General features: G+C 40.9%; 1 protein-coding gene and 1 long non-coding RNA gene across 2 annotated transcripts in view; one reads left to right on the forward strand and one right to left on the reverse strand.

The window, feature by feature from the left end:
* ELP3 (elongator acetyltransferase complex subunit 3) overlaps positions 1-24113 on the forward strand; it is a 101692-nt gene extending 77579 nt beyond the window's left edge. The window contains exon 15 of the mRNA XM_082468977.1: positions 22798-24113. Within this exon, the coding sequence (XP_082325103.1) occupies positions 22798-22874 (77 nt within the window). The 3' untranslated portion in view covers positions 22875-24113. The remainder of the gene's footprint in view (positions 1-22797) is intronic.
* On the reverse strand, positions 9904-15102 carry LOC309664129. The gene is made up of 2 exons (XR_014265641.1): positions 10163-15102; positions 9904-10128 (listed from the first exon to the last, which is right to left on the reverse strand). It is a non-coding gene; the product is annotated as an uncharacterized lncRNA (long non-coding RNA).
* Positions 24114-26449: the final 2336 nt, after the last annotated feature.

Raw genomic sequence — 26449 nt, forward strand, 5'->3', positions numbered from 1 at the left:
TAACTACACAGTAGATGTGATTTGAATCACTAGTCAGAAAGACTCCATATAGTCTATTTTTCCATATTAAAAAACAAATTGTTTTTATCTGTTACCTCAATATATTTTGTTAATAAAAGGTACATACTGTATATTTTACAGCTGATTTATCTTTTTTAAAAGACTAACTTTATAGCTACATGAGAAAACTGAAAACTTGTTTATCAGAGTCCAATGAAGCACTTTCTCAGAGTGACTTTTAAGTTTATTCATTCTGCTTAAGTATATAAAATTGTCTTAGTAAGTAAACTGTGTGTTTTAAAATTAACCATCAACTCTAAATGTGAAAATTAAACAAAGCAAAAATGAAATGGCTAACTTCATCAACATCAAAATCACTACATGTATTGAGTATCTCCTGTGTGCGGGGGACATGGGCTGAGAGGGCAGAGAGAGGAAGGAGGAGATGCCACCCTGCCTTTGAGGGATGTTGACATGGGGCCAGAGCAGCTCGCTCAGTCTTCACCCTGCGGATTGTCCTTAACTGCAGAGGAAGACAAATTTTTCCCTACTTAGACTATTTCTCAACTCAGGATTAGTTGCTTCAGCGTAAGAAAATCATCTTTTCCTACATATAAAAATGGGTAAATCAGTAGTATGAGAACAACCAGCTTATAATGTGTAGGCAGGAAATAACAGTTAATTGCTGCTAAATATCTAAGCTGTTAATTAATCTAAGCAGTTAATTAAGTTAATTAATACTTAAGTCCAAGTACTTTAGTATCTTTCATCAACTTACTCATGTAGCTTCGATCAGCACACATCTGTTTAAGATTAACAGATCGTATCTACTTAAAAGCCATGATGTTTATCTACTTGGATGATAAGCATTCTTTCCTTTAAAAATGCTAAGATGGAGCAGTTTTTTCTCTTCCCTCTCATAAGTTGTAAAGTGCAAAGATTACACTGTAGGACTTAACCGTAACATTTGAAATGCCATCACTAATAATCACCATGGAAACTGGAGATCTCTGATGTCACACCGCCCGTACGATTTCTAAAAGGGCAAATATAACTGTCGATAGCCACTATTTAAAGAGCCACTTAATACCCCCAACAAAATGATTTTTTTTCCTCTAGGCAGTTTTGGCTAGGCATCAGATCCAATCATGTTCCTGTTTCTGTTTGCCAAGCTAATTGCTGTGCATCAAGATGAACAGCTATTCCCCAAGCTCCCCCTACTACCTTCGTCATAAGCAGTATCCTATTTGTGTTCTTTCAAGTAGAAAATTAACATGGCCATTGGCCAAGAATTGTACCAGGCTGACGGATCAAACAATGATGATGAGAAACGAGGAAAATGTCTGAGTGTTTGATGACAGAAATCACTGAAGTCAGAGGCTGATAGCCATTTTGTTTAAACCTATTAAAAAGGCAAAGAAGAGGGGAAAAGAGAAGAGCTTAAATACAGGGTGAGCAAACGAGTCACCGTGGGATGACATCGTTCTAGATCATGAAGCTCAGAGTTGTATGACTCTAAAGCCACATGTACAATCCCCACTAGTGAAAAAAATCCATGTGCCTGAGACTTACAGCATCCGATGTGGCTTCCTGGGACTGAAATTAATGGTCTTGTGCCCCAGAGCCACTGATTAATCAAATGATATGTGGGCATATATAGAAAGTAACAGTCGTTTTGTTTCAATGGACTACGAATGACTGAGATTACTTACTGGGCCCCAGAAACTTGGCCTGTATTCCAGGCTGTAACACATCTCCCTCCTTTTGAGGTGAAGGTAGTTTTATTCTTTGCATTATAATCTAGTTGGGAAAAAAAGGGTTCATTTGTAACTAGTCTGTCTGGTAATGGACTTGTAATCATTACCAAAATGCCTAGAAAAGCTTTTCCTTATTTTGGCTTACCTATTTGCTAATGGACGCAGGAAACCTGCCAAATGCAAACCAGTTTGTGTCGCATGTGTTAATATAGGACTTCTCAGAAAGGAAGGGAAAAGGCTGTTTGCTCTTTTATAGCTTCTGTTTCATCCCTTTACATAATATATCTTTTCATAAATTATCCCCTAACTATTCCCTAGTTAAATGCACATTATTAGGGTTCTATATATTCCTCTGTTTCTTTCATTTTGATATTCTGTGATCATACATATTTCTTTTTTGGTGCATGTTCCAGTGGGATTTTGTTATGGTGGTGGTGAATATCTTTCTTTTCAAGAACAATAGGTACAACATAAAATATTGCTTTACAACAAGAACTTTATTAATTTCATCATCTTTATTAATCAGACTAGCACTGATGACATAGAATGCTACTTAGCTTGGTATCAAATTAGCTAAATGTGTGCTAAGTGGTGTCTGTATTGCTGTGGAGGCATTGATGCATAGCTCACTTCAGGACTCTTTATTCCCTGACTTGATGTTTATTCATTTATAGATGAATCAGGTACCAGTTATATAGTACATTGCATATCAAGTGCATTGGACCCATCTCTCACTTGGCATCACATGACTATATTAATTAATGCATGTTTTTCAAATATTCCCAAATAGGCCATTAGTCAGTTTCCACTGTTTGGATCTTGTGGGCAAGTGAATTTTTGGTGACGTTTCCTAGGCAGAAGCTAGTGATACCAGTAGATATGCTGACACTGGAGGAACAGGATTTGGATTTGGCACGTGCTGTTGCTCTTCCCATGTGCACGCTGTCAAGTCTTCCTGTGTCTCCGAAACGTGCAGGTTAAAGTCTTGGAGGATAGCCTTGCTAATGTGGTTGACACACCTACGTTTGTAGACTTTTTCTCCCCATTCTTGTTCCTTTTTGTTTATGGGTATTGGGAATGATAGCTGTATACTTCTGCTTGGGTAGAGGAATAGTGTTAATATTATGTGGTTCCTAATAATATGCCCGAGAGGTCTGGGAGCTTTAATATAAAGGACCGCCTTTATTGTAAAGTTACATGCTTCACAGGCTTTTTTCTGAGCAAGGACTCCTTTCCCAAAGTGGTCTAGCCTGCATTGCTCACCATCTGCTGTCTATCACAAAGGCTCTTTTGTAGTTTGTTGCAGTGTTAACTCCTTACCAGTGTAACATTCATGTGATTAGTACTGTGCTTTTCTCTAAATGTTTGACATTGCTATAACCCATTCAGTTTGACAAAGCTTTTCTCTTTTAGATCTATTAGAGGCAGGGCTTTGGCAGACTCTTCCCGTTTGGGTGAGCAGGTAACTAAATAATGCTGGAAAATACTGATGCTCCCTTTTTTTAGCAACAACCAAGATACTGATATTATAGAGCCTTTTTAGTTTGGGCATTTCTAATTGCAGCAGGACATACACAGGGGATTTCTTTGGTCAGTCTGGCTTAAACTGTTGACTCTAACTAACGGCTCACATTTTCAAGACATTAAGTGGTGGATTTAGGTTTTAGATTGTAGCCACAGGATAATGTTTCCTTATGCACCTCATCCTGTGCCTCCCAATGCATCCAGTTGTTCAGTTTGTCCACCATTTGTGAATGAATCACTGATGTCTAGTATACCAGTCAGAAGCCCCAGGTCTATACCCTGTGTGGTCTGTTACCTCTTACTGCAAATCCTACTAATTAGTGGTTGTCTGGGTTATTTATTGTGGTGGAACACACCACCCCAAAATTTAGTGTCTTCACACAACCATTTTATTTGCTCAGTGATTCTCTAGGTCAGACATTCAGCAGGGCATGGAGAAGATGGCTCCTCTCTGTTCCATGGTGTCTAGGGCCTCGGCTGGAGGGGCTTGAATGGCTGGCAGCTGCTGGGGTGGCTTGCCTCGAGTCTGTCTTCTAGCTGGTAGCGGCTGCTTGGCTGAGACTGTGCACATGAGCACCTTGCTGCTTCTCCGCATGCCTTGAACTTCTCCTAGCATGAAGGTTGGCCTCTAAGAGGAGGGCGGAAAGGCCTCGGCTTAGAAGTTGCAGAACATCTTCTATGCATCATTTATCGCCGTGTAATAAAAAAGCCACAAAACGTAGTGGCTGAAAACAACAAGCAGTTATCTCATGGTCTCTGTAGGCGAGGAGTCCAGAAGGGACCCAGCTGGCTGCCTCTGGCTCAGAGCATCTCATGAAGCTGCATCTACAGTGGCAGCCGGGGCTGTGATCATTTCAAGATTCAATTGGGATGGAAGGTCACTTCCAAGTTCGCTGTATGGTTTTTGGCAGGCTTCAGTTTCTCACGGGCCGTTGGTCTCAGGGCCACCGTTCCTCCCCATGCCATGTGGGCCTCTCCGTGGGGCCGCTCATCACGTGGCAGCCTGCTTCTTCCCCCAGCAGAGTGATCACAGAGACAGAGTCCCTTTGACATGGAAGCCTAGTCTTCATAACCCGGCCTCAGAAGAGAGCCGACGAGTCTAACGCCACCTTCAAGGGAAAGGGATTACACATGACTGAATACTGGGAGACAGTGAACTTGGAGGGTCATTTTAGAGACTGCCTGCCACGATGTGACTTCTGCCCCATTTTTTTTGGTTAAGGAAGTCATTGGGCCAGCCCAGATTTAAAGGGAAAGGAAAAAATCCCACTTCTCGAAGAGAGAGGCTCTGGTAGTGACCATCTTTGGATACTAAGTGAGCGAATACACTTTCATTAACTTGTGACTAACAGGCATCCAGCCCCTTTCTACAGGAAACTTCACGTAGCCTTCTCCCAGGATGGACTGTCTGTGGGCATACCTAGCGTCAGGGGTTCTTGTCCCCGTCCTGATACCAGTATTTTCATGCAGCCGTCATGCAGCACAGGCACACCTAACGCTGTCTTAAGCGGAGTTTGGCAGGCCGCACAAGAAGCACCTGCATCTGACCTTTGTCTGCCCTCTCTTCCGTGAGGATATTCCTGTTTCCCCTTACAGGCCTGTCTAAATGTCTCATGCTTTAGGTCTAAGATGTTGCCCATTTATGTCTTCCTTCTAGGCTATGTAATATAGAAGACCATCTTAGGCAAGGGTACATGCTTTCCCTAGGGAGATCTGACCCTAATCGACGTTCCTTCCTCTCCATAAATACCAAAGATAGTTAATGCACCTTAAAGTCTTTTTTCCCCCCATTTGGGGAAGCAGTAAATTGTATATAACATAAAATTTGCCATTATAACCATTTTTAAGTATACAGTGCAGTGGCATTAGTTACATTCACAATGTTGTGCAACCATCACCACTATTTCCAAAACATTTTCATCACCCCAGACAGAAACTCTGTACTCATTAAGCAATAATTCCCAATTTCACCATCTCCCAAGCCCCTGGTAACTTCTAATCTACTTTCTGACTCTATGAAATGGAATCATACAATATGTGTCCTTTTGTGTCTGGCTTATTTCACTTAGCATAATGTCTTGAAGGTTCATCCATGCTTTACACACACACACACACACACACACACACTCTTGGGTTGTTTCCATCTTTTGGCTATTGTGAATAATGTTGCTATCACATTGGTATACAAATATCTATTTGAGTCTCTGCTTTCAGTTCCTTTGTGTCTGTACCCAGAAGTGGAGTTGCTGGATCAGTGGTCGTTCCATTTAACTTTCTGAGGAGTCACCAAATTGTTTTCTACAGCTGCTGCATCATTTTACTTTCCCATCAGCAGTGCACAAGGGGTGCAATTTCTCCACATCCTTGCCTGCACTTGTTATTTTCCTTTTTTTTTTTTATTTTTTTTTTTTATTTTATAGCCATCCTAATGGTGTGAAGTGATGTTTTATTGGGGTTTTGGCTTACATTTCCTTAATGACTAAAACGATGTTGAACATCTTTTTCTGAGCTTATTTGTCATTTGTGTCTTTTAAAAAATGTCTATTCAAGTCCTTTGCTCATTTTTTAATTGGGTTGTTTGTCTTTTTGTTGTTGAGCTGTAGGAATTTTTAATATCCTCTGGCTACAAGACTCTTAAATGGTCTGTGATTTGCAAATATTTTCTCCCATATATATTCATAAAGATAGTGGTCTGTAATTTTCTTTGTAGTGTCTTTGTCTGGCTTTGGTATCAAGGTATTGCTAGCCTCATAGGATGAGTTAGGAAGTGTCCCTCTTCAGTTTTTTGGATGTGTTTGAGAAGGATTGGTGTTAATTCTCTAAACATTTGATAGAAATCACCAGTAAAGCCATCTGGTGCTGAGTTTTACTTTGATGGAAGGTTTTTGATTATTGAATCAATCTCTTTTCTTGTTACAGGACTATATAGACTTCCTGTTTCTTCTTGAGTCAGTTTTCGTAGTTTATGTTTCTAGGAATTTGTCCATTTCAACTAGGTTATCCGATGTGTTGGTGTACATACATATTCATATTGTTATTCATATTCTCTCATAATTCTTTTTATTACTGTAAAGTCAGTAGTAATGTTTCCTCTTTCATTTCTAATTTTAGTGATTTGAGTCCTTTTTTTCTTTGTACTTTTTTTTTTCATACTTTGTATGATTTCAGTCTTTTAAAATTTATTAAGACTTGTTTTATGGCCTGACACATGATCTAACCTGGAGAATGCTACGTGTCCACTGTGGAAAATGTGTATTCTGCTGTTGTTGGGTGATATGTTCTGTTAGGTCTAATTGGTTTAAAGTGTTGTTCAAGTCCTCCATTATTGAAAATGTGTATGGTAGTCTCCAGCTCTTGTAGAACTATCTATTTCTCCCTTCAGTTCTGTCCATTTTTGCTTCATATATTTTGGGGCTCTGTCATTTGATGTATATACATTTATAATTGTTAAACCTTGATGAATTGAACCTTCTATCAATTTGCAATGTCCCTCTTTGTCTCTTATAAACTTTTTTTTACTTAAAATGTGTTTCATTTGATACTAAATCCACCCCAGCTCTCTTTTGGTTATGAGTTATTTTTCTTAGTGATTACCTTAGGGATTGCAATTAACATCTTAAATTTATAATAACCTAGTTTGGGTAATACCATTTTAGTTTGAGTAATATGCAAATACTCTGCTCCTATACATCTCTATCTCTCGTTTACATTGTTACTGTCACAGATTACATCTTTATACCTGTCTGACCTTTGACATAAATTTATAATTATTTTATGAATTTGCCTTTTAAATTATATAGGGAAAAAAGAGGAGTTACAAACCAAAAGAACAATAATATCAGCTTTTATATTTACCTATGTAGTTATCTTTACTAGTGTTTACTTATTTCTTCACATGGCTTTGAGTTACTGCCTAATGTCCTTTTATTTCATCCTGAAGGATTCTTGTAGGATAGGTTTAGTGATAACAGATTTTCTTAGCTCTGGTTTATCTGGAAATGTCTCAATTTATCCCTTATCCTTGAAAAAATACTTTTGCCAGATAAAGAATTTTTGGTTGACAGTTTCTTTTTCTTTCAGCACTTTAAATATGTCACCCCACTTCCTTTCTGACCTCCATGGTTTCTGATATCAGCTCTTAATCTTATTGAGGGTCCCTTGTATGTGACGAGTCACTTCTCTCTCGCTGCTTTCAAGATTCTGTCTTTGGCTTTCAACACTTTGACTGGGGACGTCCCTGGTGGGCCAGTGGTTAAGACTCTGCGCTTCCACTGCAGAGGGGTGGGTGCGATCCCTGGTCAGGGAACTAAGATCCCACATGCTGCTCGGCACAGCCAAAAAAAAAAAACTTTTTTTTTTTTTTTTTTTGACTGTAATGTTCCTCGGTGTGGATCTCTTTGAGTTTATCCTGCTTGGAACTTGTTGAACTTCCTAGGAGTATAGATTCATGTCTTTCATCAAATTTGGGAAGTTTTTGGCCATTATTTATTTTTTCTACCTTTTCTCTCTCTCATCTCCCTCTGAGACTCCTATGATGTGGTGTTAGTATGCTTGATGGTGGTGGTGTAACACAGGTCCCTTATTTTAGCGATTGTACTTTTCAGCTCCAGTATTTCTGTTTGGTTCCTTTTTATAGTTTCTCTTTATTGGGTTCCCCCCTTTGTTCATACAGTGTTCTCATTTCCGTTAGTCTTTTTTATTTTCTTTTTTTAACTGAAATAGATTTGACATATAACTGTGTAAGTTTAAGATGTAGAACATGTTGATTTGTTACATTTATATAATGCAGTATCATTGCCATTGTAGTGTTACACCTCTAAGACATCACATGATTATCATTTCTTTTTTGTGGTGAGAATAATAAAGATCCAGTCTCTTAGCAGATTTGATGTTTATAACGCAGTACTGTTGTCTGTAATCATTATATTGTGTATTAGATCACCAGGATTTATTTATCTACAGGTGTCAAGTTTGTACCCTTAAACGGCATCTCTCCTATTTCCCTACCCCACAGCCACCGGTAGCCACCATTCTATGCTCTCTTTTTACAAGTTTGGCTTTTTCAGATTCCACAAGTGGTGTACAGTATTTGTCTCTCTCTATCTGACTTATATCACTTGGCATAATGTCCTCAAGGTTCATCTACGTTGTTGCAAATGGTATGGAAATGAATTTCCACCTTTCTTAGGGCTGAATTATATTTCTCTGTGTGTACGTGTGTGTGTGTGTGTGTGAACAGTTTTTTTAATCCATTTATTCATTGACAGATACTTAGGTTGTTTCCATATCTTGGCTATTGTGTATAATGCTACAATAAACATGGGAGTGCAGATTTCTCTTCAATATCCTGTTTTTATTTCCTTTGGATATATACCCAGAAGTGGAATTTGCTGGATCATATGGTAGTTCTAAATTTTTGAGGAACCTCAGTACTGTCTTCCATAGTGGAAAAAAACATTACCAACTTACATTCCAGCAGTGGTGTACCGGGCTTCCCTTTTCTTCATGTCCTCACCAGCACTTGTTATCCCTTGTCTTCTTGGTGATGGTCATTCTAACAGATGTGAGGTGCTATCACATTGTGGTTTTGACTTACATTTCCATGATGATTAGTGATGTTGAACACCTTTTCATGTACCTGTTGGCCGTTTGAATGTCTTCTATGGCCAATAGGAAAAACGTCTATTTAGTTCCTCTGCCAATTTTTTTAATCAGATTTTTTTTTATTGAGTTATATGAGTTTTTATATATTTTGGATATTAACTCCTTATCCAGTATATGGTTTGCAAATATAAATACTTTCTCCCATTCTGTAGGTTGCCTTTTCATTTTGTTATTTTTTTTTTGCAGTGCAGAGGCATTTTAGTTTGATGCAGTCCCACTTGTTGACTTCTGCTTTTGTTGTTTGTGCTCCTTTAGTTCTTTGACATGATTTCCTTTAGCTCCTTGAGCATAATTAAGACAGTTGACTTTGCCTAGTAATCACAGTGTCTAAGATTCCTCAGGCATAGTTTCTGTCAACTTCTCTTTTTCTTGTGAATGAGTCTTAGTTTCCTGTTTTTGGTATGCTTTGCAATTTTTTGTTTAGAACTGCACATACTCAAGAATTATAAAAGTCAGATTCTCTCCCTCCTCGGGGATTGCTCTTGAGGGCTGCAGTCATCCACTTGTATTTTTTCAAGCTATTTTGGCAAAGTCAGTATCCTTTGTTGCATGTGCTCACTAAAATTTCTTGTTTCATTTTCTGTGCAATCAGCCTGTGACCTGACAGGGATTTCCTTAAATGTCTGGATCTTTTTTAAAAAGGTGGTAAGGGAATATATCTCTTCAAATCTTACAATAGATACCGTTACTGCCCACCCTGGCTCCAGCTGGCCACTGTAGGATAGGGGGATGGTAGGTGGTTCACATCTGCTGCCCTCTTACCAAAGGGCAGCGGCCTCTCCCTTCATCAGGCACTCCCCTGGTTGCTGTAAGTGCCTTATCAGGTTCTGGTGTCCCCATGTAGTTGGCTTTGATTGTTGTTTCCAGCTTACTGGTTGTTTCAGTAGAGGGACTGATCTCTAGCGTTTTCTACTCTACCATTTTCCTTCTTAAAGTCTTTTTTTTTTTTTTAAAAGACTATAAATAGAAGGGATCCCTCTTCCTACCAGGTTACCAATGACAGTCTTTAACTTCTACAGAAACACACTAATGACTTGAGACATGAAGTAGTGAAAATGATCTGTGACATAGCAGACATTCTGCACTGGTGGGACTAGAGCTGCTCATTTTTTAATTAGATGACTGTGGGCCCTCCTATGTCAGACTCCCTGTGAAGAATAAACCTAAGAGCTATAGGATAAGCCTCCAGCGTCTCCCTACTGTAAGCATCTCCCTACTTTAAGTATCTCCCTACTGTAAGTATCTCCCTACTGTAAGTTACCACGGTAGCTTCTATTTAGAGTCTCTATACATGCTTTATAAGTTACTGCTTTTATTCTTTGTTCATTTTTACTTTGTTATCTTGGTGTACCCATTTCAGAAGGAACAGGGGAACCTTTAGGCTGCTGGGTAACTGGTTGAATCTCTTCTCCTGAGATATTCTCTGTATCTTCCAAGGTGATGGAGAATAAATGTACTAACGTGCTGTGTTAATGACTTGCAATAACCAACTACTTTGAAGAGCTAAGATCATATGTGGGTAACCTTCTAAGAGTTTCTTTTTAACAGAACAGGAAAAAAAATTCTCTTTCAAAGATTTAGGGTCATTGAGTTAATTTGGCTCATTTTCAAACATTCAGAAGAAAAACCTTTCCCCAAATCTGATACCAGTGTGTATTGTTGAAGAGTGAAATATTGCCATCCTACTAAGAGATCAATGAGATGTAATAAAATCTCATTTCAGTAGCAAATGAATGAAACTAATGAATACATTTGCCTTGTATTAATGCTGCTAGTCATATATCAAGCACTCAATAAATAGTTGATTAATTGAACCCAAAAGTAATTAAAACAGTTTTTTGAAGTTGTTTTTATTTCACTGATTTTTTTTTTATTAAGTGATCATGACTTATCTCAATCTTTTGCATCTAATCAGAAAAATCAGATTTAAGTTTCAAAGGATAGATTTAGCATATTTTCTCTCTTTTTTCAAGTTTGGCTTTAGGAATGTGATGTGGGCTCAATTTTAATTCAGTCCAACACATAACTAGCCATGAAGCACAGCCCTGTGTCCTAACAAAGGTCGTGTCAAGGAACAGGAATGAACCTCCAGATTTCGAATTCATGTTCCTTCTTCAGACATGAAAATGTCTGTTAGGCTAGAGTTTTTCTTTTCTTGAAGATTCCAGGAGGTAAAACTCGTTAATTTCCAGGCTCCTAGTATATCCTCAATAAATACTTGATTAAATGATTTCTTCTTCTGTTAAGTCACATTAGAAATTTCATGTTCTTTCTTTGTCCCGTTGGAATCACTAAACCCAAGTTTTCTCATTTGATTTTCCATATGCATGAAGAATTGATTTATTTCCCCATTTAAAGAAACATTCATGTAGTTGAAATAACTTAATCTTACCTTCTCTTTTTCATTTTTATTTATTTTTTCATTTTTAAAAGTTGACAGTAAACTGTAGCAAATAGACAGCAGAGTTGATTAGATGTTAAAAAATGAATTGTTTAACCAACCCCCACTTAGGTCAAGAACATAACCAACATCCCTGTTGACCCTACCCCATCATAATCCCCTCCCCTCTCCTTGCCTTCCTCCTTCCCCAGTAGCCTCTTTTTTCCTACTTTATTCTGTGTGTTTCTTTATATTCCACTACCTAATTATGAATCATTTATAAATAGTTTAGTTTTGTTGTTTTTTATTTTAGATAAGTGGGATCATTTTGGTATATTTTTGTTGTTGTTCTGGCTACTTTGGTGCAACATTGTTTGTGAGATTAGGTCACATTGTGTGTGGCTATGTCCATTCATTTTCATTGATAGGCTGGATTCCATAACGCAAATATCTCACAATTTATCTGTCTTACTCTTGCTGGATATTTAGGTAGTTTCCAGTTTGGGCTTATGAATATTCTTATATATGTATCTTAAGGCTCATAAATACACATTTGTGTGGAATATATACCTAGGGGTGGCATTGCTGGATTTCAGGGAATACATATGTTCAACTATAAGAGTCTGCAGAGTGGTTTTCCAAAGGGCTACCAATTTTCACTCCCACCAGGAAGGTATGAGAGTTTCAGTTGTTCAGTATGATTTGTATGTAGTGGTGTTTCTTTGTAGTTTTAATTTACATTCCCTGATGACTAATGAAGTTGACTACCTTTTCATATGCTTGCTGGCCATTTAGATGTCCTCTTTTCTGAAGTGTCTGTGTGTGAGAGATATTTTTTCAAAAATCCACAAGACATTATTATTATTACTACTATAATAATTATTGTTATATACAGTCCATATTCATTTAGATTTACTGGTATATTTATCACTTTCTTTGCTCTTCAATCTTTGCTGAATCTCTAAGGTAGTTTATTCATTTTCATTGATAACATAGGATTCCATGATGTGGATATAGCACAGTTTATCTGTTTTACTACTGATGAGTATTTATTTGGGTAATTTGCAAGTATTGTTTTCTTTGTACCTAAAGAATTTATTTTAGTAATAATCTGCTGGTAGCAAATTATTCTAATTTTGATTGTATGAAGTATCTTATTTTGCTTATTCTTAAAGTAAGTTTTCACTGAGTATAAAATTCTGGGTTTGCATTTATTTTTTTTCAGCACTTTGAAGCTGTCTTTCCACTGTCTTCTGACTTTTAATGATGCAGTTAAGAAGTCAGATGTCTGTCTTTGAGGATATACTCTGACTGCTTTTATGATTTTTTTTTAGTGTCTGTATTTTTAGATTGTTTTCTCTAGTTTTACTATGATTGTTTCTAGATATGCATTTCCTCTGCTTGAGCTTGCTTAGGTTTCCTTGGGTTTCTTTAATTGGTGGTGGGTTTTTTTTTCTTTTTTTTTTTTAGTTCCGTGTAATTTTCAGTCTCTGACTCATATATTGATTTTATCCCATTCTCTTCCCCCTCATCCTGGGACTCCAGTTAAACATATGTTAGACCTATTCATTGTATCCATTGTGTCTCATACCCTCTTCCCCCACCCGTTATTCGGTTTCTCCATGCTTCGTTGTTGATAGTTCCTTCTGACTTAACTTACACTTTACTGATTAAGTCTAATCTACCATTAAACTCATCCATTGATGCCTAAGTTCTTATTTTATCTTTCAATTCTCTGATTTCTGGCATCTTTTTCAACTCTGTTATATCATGTTTTATAGTTTCCTGTTGCTTCTAAACATTCTTAAATTCAGTATCCATCTCCATGTATGTAGTAAGCATAGCTGTTCTACAGTCTATGTCAGATAATGGCAGGGACTCCAGATCTGAAGTCTCTTATTTCTCATCATGTTGTCGTCTCTAAGTGGGCCTCGTTTTTATTATTTGCTGAGCATTTTATGAGAGAATTTGCTTTCAGGAATACTTCAAGACCTAGATGATGGTTGCTCCCCCACCTCCCTTGGAGCGTAGCCCTTCGTGAAGCGGAGTGAGATTCAGGGTGTTGGCAGCTGGTTCTGTGCCTCTGGTGGCCACGTGACTCCTGCCATCCTACTTGTCTCTGGCCGGCCTTTGTGGATCTGGCCGACCTTCCTGGGTTGGCATCACCACTGAGGCAGAAAAGGCTCTACTCCCTTCTCAAAGCTCACGTTTTCTCCTTATTCTCTGCCTGATAATTAATAACTGTTAGATCTTTGATATTTTTCTAATGGAAGCATTTTTAATTTTGTCTAAATTTTTAAATTGTCTTTAGCTGGAAAGTTGATCCTGGTCATTTAGTCTGCCATAGTCAAGCCTGAAGTCACCTTTTCTGTAAGCTTAAATACTCCTGAGTTGTCTCCTCCTCTAGGGTCTAGTTTCCATCATTGTTCCATCTTTGTTGCTTTTTTTCCCCCAAACTCTACATCGTATTTCTCTTCATTTTAAAAAGGGTGACCACATTTATCAAGTTGCTATTTAAAAGTATCCCCCTTCCCAGTAGTTCTCACATTTGTAAGCCACATCTTTTAACACAGTTTTGTGTTGCCTGCCTATGTTATCAGAATATTTTATGTAATTATTGTTTCTTACTGAGCTCTGTTAGTGAAATGGAAATAAGGTCACCATGTTTGTTTCATCTAGTGATTTATCAAACTAAGAACACTGAGAAACTAGACACAGATAGAGGAGGTAAGGTGATCGAGACAAGTCAAATGTCCTTTCTGTGCTTTAATTAAAAAATGGATGTGCTGTTATCAGCGCCAACTAGATATTTAAAGCCAGAGCGGGGGAAGCAGGGTCTGGCATCACCCACAATACAGGCACCATGGCTCCTTGGGAATACTCTGCGTGCCGTGGAGACAAGCTGGCTCTGAATTATGGTTCTTCTACTTCCCAGCCATGTGACCTTGAGTTATGACCCTTTCTGAAACTCTCATGCCTCCCAGGATAGTAATCTCAGTCTTGCTGGTGTGTGTTGAGCATCCAGCATGCGTGCCTGGCATGTATTTAAGGGCTCAGAAAAGAGTCGTCTTACTCTAGCTTTGTACTTTACAGTCGCTCAGCTATAAAGTTGTTGCTTCTTTTGTTTTGAGATGGAGTTAGTCAGAATCACAAGCTAGGTTGAGTTGAGGCTCATTTCCTGCTCCTGACTTATTTTCTCTTTTAAAGGGAAAATGTGTTTATTTTCAGCTTCTAAGCTTTACTCTGGTGTTGGATTTATCCCCTTAGAAAGAAAGGGCTGCAGTAATGTGGAGAAGCAGAGTTTCAGAGCCAAATCAGGTACCACATTGACTAGTTTATTACTCCTTTTGCCTGCTTCCTCTAAATTTATGTTAAAATAGATTGCATACTTTCTAATATAGAATCAGTAGAATTTAAACAGCTAGGTTTTTTCCATTTTCATCTTTGATTCATCTTTTTAAGGTTTTGTGATTCCCCCCCCCGCCCCCCCCCCAAACACACATACTTTTTTAGTTTTTTGTTTTTTGGGTTTTTTTGGCTGCTTTGGGTCTTCGTTGCTGCACACGGGCTTCCTCTAGTTGCGGCGAGCGGGGGCTACTCTTCGTTGCGGTACGCGGGCTTCTCATTGCAGTGGCTTCTCTTGTTATGGAGCACGGGCTCTAGGCGTGCAGGCTTCCGTAGTTGTGGCACGTGGGCTCAGTAGTTGTGGCACGTGGGCTCAGTAGTTGTGGCTCACGGCCTCTAGAGCGCAGGCTCAGTAGTTGTGGCACATGGGCTTAGTTGCTCCGTGGCATGTGGGATCAGGATCTTCCCGGACCAGGGCTCGAACCTGTGTCCCTGCATTGGCAGGCGGATTCTTAACCACTGAGCCACCAGGGAAGCCCTAAGGTATTCTTTTTCACTTTCATCGTCATCATAGCTGGTAAAGTAGTGAAGATAAAAATATTTATCCTGCCTCCAAGAGTAGGAAAAAGGCCCCCGTGATATAGGTAGATTCAGGTTGTGGGTTCAGTAACTTGGAGGATAAAACAAAGCAAGCATGTGGACTGCCCCTCTCCTCCCCATCCTTACTGCTCTGCTGACAACTGTCGGCTCTGCCGCTAGGGCACCCTGAGGACTGCTGCACAGAGGTTACTGCTGCTCGCCCCCCAGCCCAGGGATTGGCAGAATCGCACGCAGGCGAGCAGGTAGAGAACACGGATACTTGTACAGCCCGCTGCGTGTCTGTCCTCAAGGGCAGGAGCCTGTGACACAGCTGCCCGCGTCAGTCCAGGAGCTTGGCTGACGTCAGCTGTGAAAGGTAATTGCTTTTTCTTGGCTGGCTAACAAGAGGAAAGTTACTGTGACGAGGACTGTAGGAGCCCTGCTAGCCCAGGAGAGGAGCAGGCGGCAGAGTGTGGCCTCCACCCACGCCGCTGACGGTGTGTTCCCTTCCGCGCCGGCTAGCAATGCTAATACTTTCGCCAGCCTGCTCCACGGAGTGTAGGAACGGAGGAAGAATCTTTCTTTCAAGCAACAAGAGGCACAGGGAGATACAAACGGGGGAATGTTTTTGCTTAGTCATTTAAGTAAGAGGCTGGAGTCCAGGCTGGCTAGAGGTCAAAAGACGTAAGGCCTCCCTGAAGGTCCGGAAGTAGACTTCCCGTCTCAGTGCTGCAGCATGTTACTGAAAACAAGGAGAGGAGCTTGAAAGATATGCCTTTATTCAGAAAGGCTCATAGCAGAGCCTGAGTGCCTCTCCTCAAGGTGGTAGTAGTTTCCAGGGCCCACCTCCCCTATTAGGGCAAAAGTAGAGAGCCTGAGGAGCCTGCACGCTCGGTGGGAATCTGACTGAGGAGTGCTGAGTTGTACCCCAGTAAAGCTGTGCCTTTAACCGGCACACTGAGGCAATCAGGGCACTCCAGGACGTGGCGCTTTGTGGTTGTCCAGGGCTGTTGAGTCTGTGTTAGGTGTAAGGAACAGCTATTTAGGGTAGGTTGTGACAGGTGTAGGTTGTGGCATGTTTGGGGAAGTAAAGCTCTTTGACCAGCTGCACATCTTCAATCTGGTAATAACTGGTAAAGAAGAGGGTAAAGACTACCGTCATCTTTATTTGAAAGAGGAGAATTAAACACGTCTCCAGTGACTGAGCTGAGCAGAACCAAAAGGAAGCCTTAAATCTGTCTTGTGACTTCACATGGGTGGAGAGCTAGAAGCATTAGAAGTCTGATGGATGAACTGATAATCGTTGAAGCTGGGTAGTGGGTCTGTGGAGGTTCAACGTACCATTGTCTCTACTTTTGTATATTTGAAATTCTCTGTAATAGATTGTTTTAAGCCCATGGGAAATGGCATCTATTTTGTAAAATTAGAAGTATAAAAAGCCAACCTCACACCAGTCAGAATGGCCATAATTAAAAAGTCTACAAATAATCAATGTTGGAGAGGGTGTGGAGAAAAGAGAACCCTCCTACACTATTGGTGGGGATGTAAATTGGTGCAGCCACTATGGAGAACAGTGTGGAGGCTCCTTAAAAAACTAAAAATAGAGTTACCGTATGATCCTGCAATCCCATTCCTGGGCATATATCTAGAGAAAACTCTAATTCGAAAAGATACATGCACCCCAGTGTTCATAGCAGCATTACTTATTGATACAATAGGCGAGACGTGGAAGCAACCTAAATGTCTATCAACAGATAAATGGATAAAGAAGATGTGGTACATATGTACAATGGAATATTACTCAGCCATAAAAAGGAACGAAATAATGCCACACACACAAAATAGAATACTACTCGGCCATAAAAAAGAGTGAAATAATGCCGTTTGCAGCAACATAGTGGACCTATAGATTATCATATTAAGTAAGCAAGAGAAAAGACAAATATATGATATCACTTATATGTGGAATCTAAAAAAATTATACAGATGAACTTACTTACAAAACAGAAATAGACTCACAGACATAGAAAACAGACTTATGGTTACCAAAGTGGGAAGTGGGGGGAGGGATAAATTAGGAGGTTGGGATTAACAGATATACAATATTATATATAAAATTGATAACAAGGACCTACTATATCGCACAAGGAACTATATTCAATATCTTGTGTGTGTGTGTGTGTATATATATATACATATATACACACACACACACATAACTGAATCACTTCGCTATACACTTGAAACTAACATAATATTGTAAATGAACTGTACTTCAATTTTTTTAAAAATCCAGAAATATTTCTGAAAATTTTAGGGGAAGTTTTTATTAGTTAGAGGTAATAGTATAAATCAGAGAGCTGCCTCTACATCTGTAAGCTAACAAAGTAGGAAATCTGTAACTAGATTAAGCCCTACCCTTCATCCCTTTTACATTGAGTCATTCCCACTACCTGGCAGCTAACCTAGGGCCAGTTCTTCTTTCTTTTCTTTTTTTAAAAAATACATCTCCCAGGAGCACATTTCTTTATATATACACAACATAATGATAACCGAATACAGTACAGTAAATCCTCAAGCATTTATTGCCTGTTGATTATATGCAGACACTGTACTAAGCCCTGAGGATATAAGTCATTGACTTCAAAAGGCTTACATTCTAGGAAGGGGACTAGACATGCAAGTAAAATAAAGCACAGCATGACTACTGAAACAGTAGAGCTCTAAAGGATCCAGCCAGCGTGGAGGGGGCGGTTATGAATGCCAGACTCTGTGGAGAGGGGAGGTGTGTGCAGCGGTCTCCTGGCGAAAGTGGTGTCCGAGGGAGGGTTCAAGGATGAATGGGAGTGCCCTGGGGCATGGGCTGCAGCACTGACGGGGCAGCGGCCAAGCCAGTGGATTAGTGAAATTATGCCTGGTTTGGTAACGCCAGACTATAAGGACTAAGGTCAGTTGTGGCAGAAACTAGAGGTAAACCAGACGGGATGTGAAAATCTTTGTGAAAATCAGGCTGAGGAATCTGAGCTCTGTGTTGGGACTTGCCAATAGGACAGCAGCATGGTCAGAATTACCACCCTGATTTATGGTTTTAAGTGCTGACTTGACCTCATGTGTTTAATCTCTTCCTGTCCTCAAGCTCACGTGTCAGTTACAACATTTTCAGTTACAAGTAACACAGAACTCAACTCACATGGTTTAAACCCAACATGGATGAACCTTGAAGATATAAGCCAGTCACCACAAGACAAATACGGAATGATTCCACTTCCATGAGGTGCCTAGAGTAACCAAATCCACAGAGACAGGAAGTAGAGCGGGGGGGGGGGGGGGGGGTCGCCAGGGACCAGGGGGAAGAAGGAGCTGTTGTTTACTAGGTACAGAGTTTCAGTTTTACTTCTGGAGACGGATGGTGGCGATGGTTGCACAAGAGTGTGAAGGTACTTCATACCAGTAAACTGTACACCTAACAATGGTTAAAATGATAAGTTTATCTTATGTATATTAGTACAATACAAAAGAGTACCAAAACAAAATGGCTTAAACCAAACGGAAAACATTATTTCCTAACAGCTTCCTTGGTAGAGCAGCTTCAGACTTGGTTAGTTGTTGATTCAACAGTATCAAAAAGGACCCAGGTTGTCTTCAGCTGCCCCCTCCGCCGGCCTCCACCCACCTGCTTCCTCCTCAGCCAACTCCCTTCATAAGACAACTGCCCCAGTCAGAAATTTCTTTCCAACAGACTCACAGATATGGAAAACAAACTAGTGGTCACCAGTGGGGAGAGGGAAGGTAGGGGTAGGGGATTAAGAGGCACAAACTACTATGTGTAAAATAAGCTACAAGGATATGTTGTACGGAGCAAGGAGTATAGCCAGTATTTTATCATAACATTAAATGGAGTATAATCTATAAGAATTTTGAATCACTGTGTTATACACCTGAAACTAATATTATTATAAATCAACTATCCTTCAATTAAGATAAAGAAAATAAATTTCTTTCCAAAAGAGCATCCAAGAAAAGAGACCATCTAAGAGCAAGAAAGGCTTCCAAAATCACATATTCCTCAACATCCCCACTCGAATGTCTAACAGCCATTTCACCTGCAGCACAGCCAAAGCTGAGCTCCTGACGTCCTCCTCCCCGACCCTCTTCTCACCATCTTTCAGTCTCACTAACTGGCAGTTCATTCTTTCTCCAAACCATTCCTGTACTCAGGCCAAAAACCTTAGAGGCATCTTGGGCCCCTCTCTTTGTGTCCCACCCTGCATCCATCAACAGATTCTTTTGACTCTGCCTTTAAATGTTTCCAGGGTCCAGCTGCTCTTCACCACCATGACTCTGCTTTGAGCCACCACCATCGCTTATCTGGATTATTGCAATAGCTTCTTAACTGGTCTCCCTGTTTCTGCCCTTGGTCACTTATTCACTCATTGAACAAATATTTCAGTGAGTACTTAATATGTGCAGGCATTGCTCCGGGTGCTAGCAATCCTGCAGGTAAAAATCCCTGCCCTCCTGGAGCTTTCATTCTGTTCTCAAAATAGCAGTCAGAGTGATCTCTTTCAAATGTAAGTCAATCATGTCACTTCTCTGCTCAGAATTCTTAGATTTATGCTATAGTCTGTACGTGTAGGTGACGATGAGGAAAAGCACGTTTTAATCTCAGGGTGCCTGTGCCTCTGACGAATGCTGTCATGTCACAGAGAATAGTTCAGTTTGAATGTGAACTTTTAAAGTGCAGAGAAAGAGGATGAAAAAAATAGTTTCTAGCATGCGGGATTCTAGAAATAGAAAAAAGCACCGCATTGGTGACTTCAGAGGCATCCGTGTGATAGAGTGATCAACTCCAGTAGTGATCTCTCAACCGCCTGCCTCTCATCCTTTTTCCTCATTTTGCTGAATTCTTTGGACAAGTTGAGCTCTCAAAACACATTGAACGTCTCTTCAATGGATGTACCCCCTCTTGAGTTTTCTTAAATTGAGCTAGGACGTACATGCGATAAATTACAACGTTTTCAGTATACCACTTAATAATGTTTTGCCTGTGTATGTTCCCATGTAACTTCTAATCCAGATCAAGATATACCATCTTTCAGCACTCCAGAAGACTCCCTTGTTCCCTCTTTCAGTCCATGTCATCTTCCAAATGTAACCAGCATTCTGACTTGTATCACCGTAAAATTGATTTTGCCTGCATCTGAACTTTGCATTGATGAAATCTTTTACATCTGGTTTCTTTCACGCAAAATTAGGTCTGTGAGATTCATCCACGGCATTGCAGGTAGCTCTAGTTCTTTCTTTTTTGTTGCAGTATCATATGCCATTGTGTGAAAATACACAATTTATCCATTCTACTATTGATAGATATTTGGGTTATTTCCTGTTTTGGCTGTTATGAGTAACGTGTCTTTTGTTGGCTATAAGCATTCATTTCTCTTTTCACTCTGGGAGTATACTTGCTGGGTCATAGGATATAGAACTTATGCTTACGGATATAGAACTTTAGGAGATAGTGCAAGCAATAAAGTGGTTGTACCCTCTGAGGGGTGTGAGATGTCTTCCTGGATCCAGTGGGTCTGAGCTGCTGCCTGACCCATTATTTGTTCATGTTTTTGTCTTCCCCCTGCTCTACCCCAAGCCACGGTGTTGAACAAAAGTAATGATTAGAACACAAAGACAAGGTTGAAATTGTGCAAGACGGAATGTCAGTAATCCTTGGATTAAAAGGGAAATTCTCCAGTGACCTATTATCACATGACACGGTTCTGTTACCTTTATCACATCAGTTTCAGTTCCATTTTCTTAATACTTGAAGTTTTTTTGAACGAGGTGGGAAACAAAACACGGTAGGAAACCCTAAACAGTAAATGTTTGGGCTACAGAATTAGGCGACACTGGAGGGGGCTTAGCAGTGATCTGATTTCATGCACATACTGATCGCTAGGAATACAAAGTGACGAACAAGATACATAGAGCTTCCACCACGTGGGGAGGCCGACCGGCAATCGCAGTGCACCGTGGGGAGAGCTGTGGGGAGGAGCACGGTAAAGAGAAACGCCAGCGTCTTCCTTTACGTTACACACACGAAAACCACAACACTACTGCGCCGGAGGTGTGGGGTTTCCACACGTCACGCAGCTCTGCACCACCAGCCGGGTGGCCTACCGTTGCCTCGGTTCTAACACTGTCTCCCTGGAGGTGGCATCAGACTCCACAGGTTACGGGTCGGTCCCGCGGGAATGACCCCACCTCAGATGCCAATTGCAAATCTAGGTTGTCACTGTGCTTCTGACCGACAAGCTCCAGATCAGAGGATCCCACGAACCCCCTTGGGTTCGATCAGTTTGCTAGAGGGCACAGCATGAGCCAAGCCTGGAAGCTAGGTAGAGCCAGACACACCGGGAGCTTTTAGAAAAGTTAAATCTTCACTGGGGCTGAAGCATAGTGTTTCAGGGGAGAATAGTAGCAAGCAGTGAAGCCAGAAATATAATCAGATATCAGACCATGAAAAGCTCTAAAATAATAACAGCAGCAGCCAGTTGGTTCTGGAGGAATTGGCTTTTTCCAGACTCCAGACTTAGCACATATCAAGGACTATCTCATTTAATATTCAGTATCCTTAAAACATAGGTACGTTATTATAGATGATAAAATGTAATTAAGTAATTGGCCAAAGCTACAGCCCTTAAAATGACAGGTCTAGACCTTAAATCCGTATCTTTTGAATGATCAAAAGCCCATTCTCTTAGCCACTCGTATAGATAATACCACATAAGCCACGCTTTATCCTCCTAGGAGCTCAGCTTCTTAAATGTGATCGTGTTTTATTATAGCGGCACCATTTAGGATAATGATTCCTTTTAAAGAAAAAACTTCACGGACCTTTAGTATTGACTTAAATCAGCTAGTGTTCCTTAAATGGACGCAAATACAAAACTGACATAAACTCCTGGTACTTACACTGCTCGTATATCAATATAAGTATACCAATTAATACCCCCCCAAAAAATATATATATAAAGTGAATGAAATGCACATTAAGTAGCACTAATTTAATGTCACTGATGGTGATTGGTGAAAATCGTTGCTCTGGATGAGTGAGTGGCACTGACACTTCGCTTGGTCAGGGCACCCTGGCTGCCGGCGGCTGTGGCGACTCCACTTCCCATACCTGACCTCTTGTTCAACCTTCCAGGAAACCGTAACGCCGTCTGGCTTCACTTGGAGTGTGGACATCTCACACATTAGATCCACCACTTCCCGTTCACCTATAACACCTGAAGCTGTGCTGCACGGTACCCACAGGATTGTGAACCCACAGGCTCTGAAATACAGTTTATGTGTTTTAACGCAACTTGAATTCAGAATGTTTTTAAATTTCCGAACTTAATCAAATGAGATTCGATCTGGAAAGGACTTTGGTCTGTGAATGAGAGTGGGAGAAGGAGGACGGCTAGGAGGGGCACGTGTGCTGGCTTTTGAGGGCTGCTAAAGTAATGCTTAGTAAGAGACTCTTCTGACTTTTGTTTTTCTGCTTCTTCACAGGGGTTGGCACCAGGAATTATTACAGAAAGATTGGCTACAGATTGCAAGGTCCGTACATGGTAAAAAATCTAAAATAACCGCCACACCAGCGCACCTTGATACGTATCCTCCCTGGCAGAAAACAGAGATTCAGGATGTCTTGAACACTCAGCACAGAGGCTGAGCGAAGCACATGGACCTCCCTGACCCCCTGACAAGGAGCCTCCCCCTCGCCCTCCCGCTGGAGCCACAGAGACTGGAAGCCGCGCTCAGGGCCGGGCCGGGCGTCTGCTGACCAAGCCCACGGAGCCTGGGCGCTCAGAGCCCCCGCACCGCGCCCTCCTGCATGTTCTCAAGACGTCACTTCCGTTTTCGAGGCTTAAGTCCTGTAACCAATTTCTAAATTCTGCATGAGGCCTGCAAGTGACCTAACCATGACTCAGGCACAGTGACAAAAGCAAACTGATCAACTCATTGGAACTGCACGGTTCGTGAACTAAAAACTGGCTATGTCATTTGAGGAGGACACTTAGTTTCCTATCAGCAGGTTATTTTTATCCTGTACAGACAAAACGCCAGGTTGGGACATGTGAAAACTGTCACGTTGATCTCTGACCTATAACTACATATGCCTTCCAGCACAGGTCAAGAAAATGAGCTTTTGTTTTCATGGACATCATTCTGGTTTGAAATAACAGTGTGATGGGGAGAAAAGAAGCAAGATTGCAGGCTTGTGTTTCAAGCTTGAAACCAGCCTTTCTCATCTGGGCGTCTACCATCTATGAAGGGCCATTACAGACATCCATTTACAGACATCCATTTATTTCACATTTTTAATCGTCTGTACTTTGCACACTCTTGACAGTTGCAAAACACCGTGGGCGGCACTTTCGCCCGGAGAGGCGTTTGGCTTCCCCATTGGTCTGTCCTGAGCAGGCAGAGTCTGCTGTGCATGTGTCTGGGTTTGGGTGACGTCTGTGGACGTCAAGAGGCACATCCACAGGAGCTGTTCCCTGCATTTTAATTCTTTAAATGGATTTTGGTTTGTTTTAAATGGAGAAAGGTCAGGGTTAAACTTTTTTGTGAAAGCAAAAAAATGGAAAACAGGCCCAAATCTAAAAATAGGAGAAAGACTGGCTTTTTCAAAGTTTCATCTTTATAGAACTGCCTCTATGTAACTTCCAGGTAATCTACTAAGGAGACTCAGCCTGGAGAGGGTCAGTTCTTAAGAACATGGCTTAACCCTGCATCCCTTGGCTTCTGTGGCATTTTACAAAGGTTTATTAAATGGAATTGATTCTTCTAAAGGTTTGAAAAATAAAATCTTCAACATACAAGGAAGAATCACGAAAGGTTTTTTTCCTCTCCCTGTAAACGCAGTGACATTTGCCATGAGTTTACAGGTTTGGGTTTCCTGCCTGTGGCACTGTTTTTATTTCTTCCTGGGTGCTGTTTGTTTGCCATTTTGTTAAACTGCTACAAGGCAAATGGCATTGACTTCCTGTGGGCTCGCTGTGGCACTGCAGAGGCTTTCTGTGAGTGCTATTTAAGGAATTCAGCTACTTCTCAATTTTGAGCCAAACTGACGATTATAGCCTAGAAGACAGCCCCTCAGATAACTGAGGAACTGCCCCAGAGAAGCGTGGTTTTCAGCACAGTCTTGGGCGGGAAACAGATCAGCACATACACAGCGGGTCAGTATGGTCTTGGCACCTGGGAAGGAAGTCTTGTCGTGGAAGGAGTATCAGCATTGGCTTCCCAGCCAGAGAGGCATTTAATCTTTGTGTTTAACGTGGACATTCTTCTACTCAGTGTGCCCTTTTCTTTAATAATTAAAGCAGATGTACAGTGTATGTCTGATGGGCCACAAACAGGCTGTTCTGTTCAGCATCAGATTCAGGTTAACTCATGGATAAGCCAGAATGACTTCCCCAGACCTCGATATGCGAACATTTCTTTTACCAAGCCTTTCTGCCGCCAGAAGCTTCAGCTTCTCCCCTCACTGCCAAGCACCGTCCCTGGCATGTGCGGTGCCTGGCGCCTCCACAGCCTGGCTGGCCTGGCTCTCCTAATAGATACGTGCGCCTGCTCAAGTGGACCACCTCGCAAGGAAGATCAGTTAGACAGGATCCTGTCGGCCTCCGCGTGAAACCTTTAAAGCTGCAGCTTGTGTTTCTGATCTGTATTGAGTGACTCCTTAGCAACCATCGCAGGCCCACTCACATAGCTCCGCTTTTGACTCAAGTTTTTCTTAAATCACCTGGAGAGGTTTCGTTGTTGTTTTTAAATGATCAGAAACAGACTGAAATCTATTCAAATAAAAAATGAGACTTTAAAAATACATTATCGCCAAGTAAAAGGGCCTGGTAGGGCTCACTGTTTCCCCAACTTAGGAATGAATGTGGAGCCCTTTTAAAGGAAAAAAATGTCTGCTAACACAAAAGAATACTGAAAAGTACAACTTAAAAACCAAAGCCTGTTCTACGAAAACAGCTTTCGAATTGCAAGTTTTCGTTTCCAAAGGTTTTTATGGGTGGTGGTTGTTTTTTAAGATTATCATCTAATTAAAAACAAAATTTTGTTCATAAAGAACTCACAGACCCTTAAGCTGATGAAAGAGCTCAAGATCTAGGTTCTGAAAACCTGGGCTCCTTTATTAACTCTGAAGCTGTGGGCAAGTCCCCTCCCCTTTTTCAGCTACACGCCCCACCCCCTCCAATTTGTAACATGAGAGAATCGCCCATCTGTCAGGGTAAGCGCGAGGTCCAGTGGGGTCCCATTTGAGAGACGCTGCATAAACCACGACATTATGTAAAATGCCGTTACTCCAGTGAAGTGACTTCTCAACAGATGTGTGACCTCGAGCAAGAAAACTCTTGCCTCTCAGCAAGTTTCCTGTCTGTAAAGTGGAAATGATAATTTCTCCCTCGTGCAGTAGTTGTCAGGATTAAATGAGCTCACGTATGTCAGTTTCTTAGACCAGGGCCTATGGAACGTAAAACACACTACAAGTACTGGCTATTACGACCAATATCTAACAAGTGCAGAATCTGGCCCATTTTAACATGGGAGTTTCTTATCTGTTGGCAATAGAATCTGATTTTTTGCTAGAATCTCAAACTTTTGCTAGAGGCCAGTGTCAGAAGAATAGTATTGCTGGGGTCTGAGGCCTTCTCTCCCATCCTCTGATCGGTCCTTCTGTTTCATTCACATAAGTCTAGGGTTACAAATTGTCAGATCCATGCTTTGAGGGACAAGAAACTAGCTGAGACTCTGCAACAGCAAAAAGCATTTCCAAATATCACTGTTAATTCTGGGGGCTTCCCGGAAAGTTGTCCAGCATTAGATTAGCATGGACTGCGGTCTCTCATGAGTGTGCACAGGTCGCCATATCCGCTTACGGAGTCCCCTGAGGGAGGCTGGCACCTTTCGTGGCAGGGAGGAGGAGCAGTGCCACATCTGTGCCTTAGACTTGTGTGCCCTCTGTACGGTTGTGTTTAACTCCGTGAAGGCAGTTCCAAAAACTAAGCTTACAGACGTTTTAAAGAAACTGATTTTAACATAGACAAATAATCAAACACACGCCTGTAACAAGGGGCAAACCAGCTGCTTTTCTATATCCAAATGTGCGGCCTTATCTCTTCCGGTCTCCACATGCCTAGAATACCCTTCT

This window comes from Balaenoptera physalus, assembly GCF_965194825.1.
Source record: "Balaenoptera physalus genome assembly, chromosome: 7".
NCBI classification, from domain to species: Eukaryota; Metazoa; Chordata; class Mammalia; order Artiodactyla; family Balaenopteridae; genus Balaenoptera; species Balaenoptera physalus.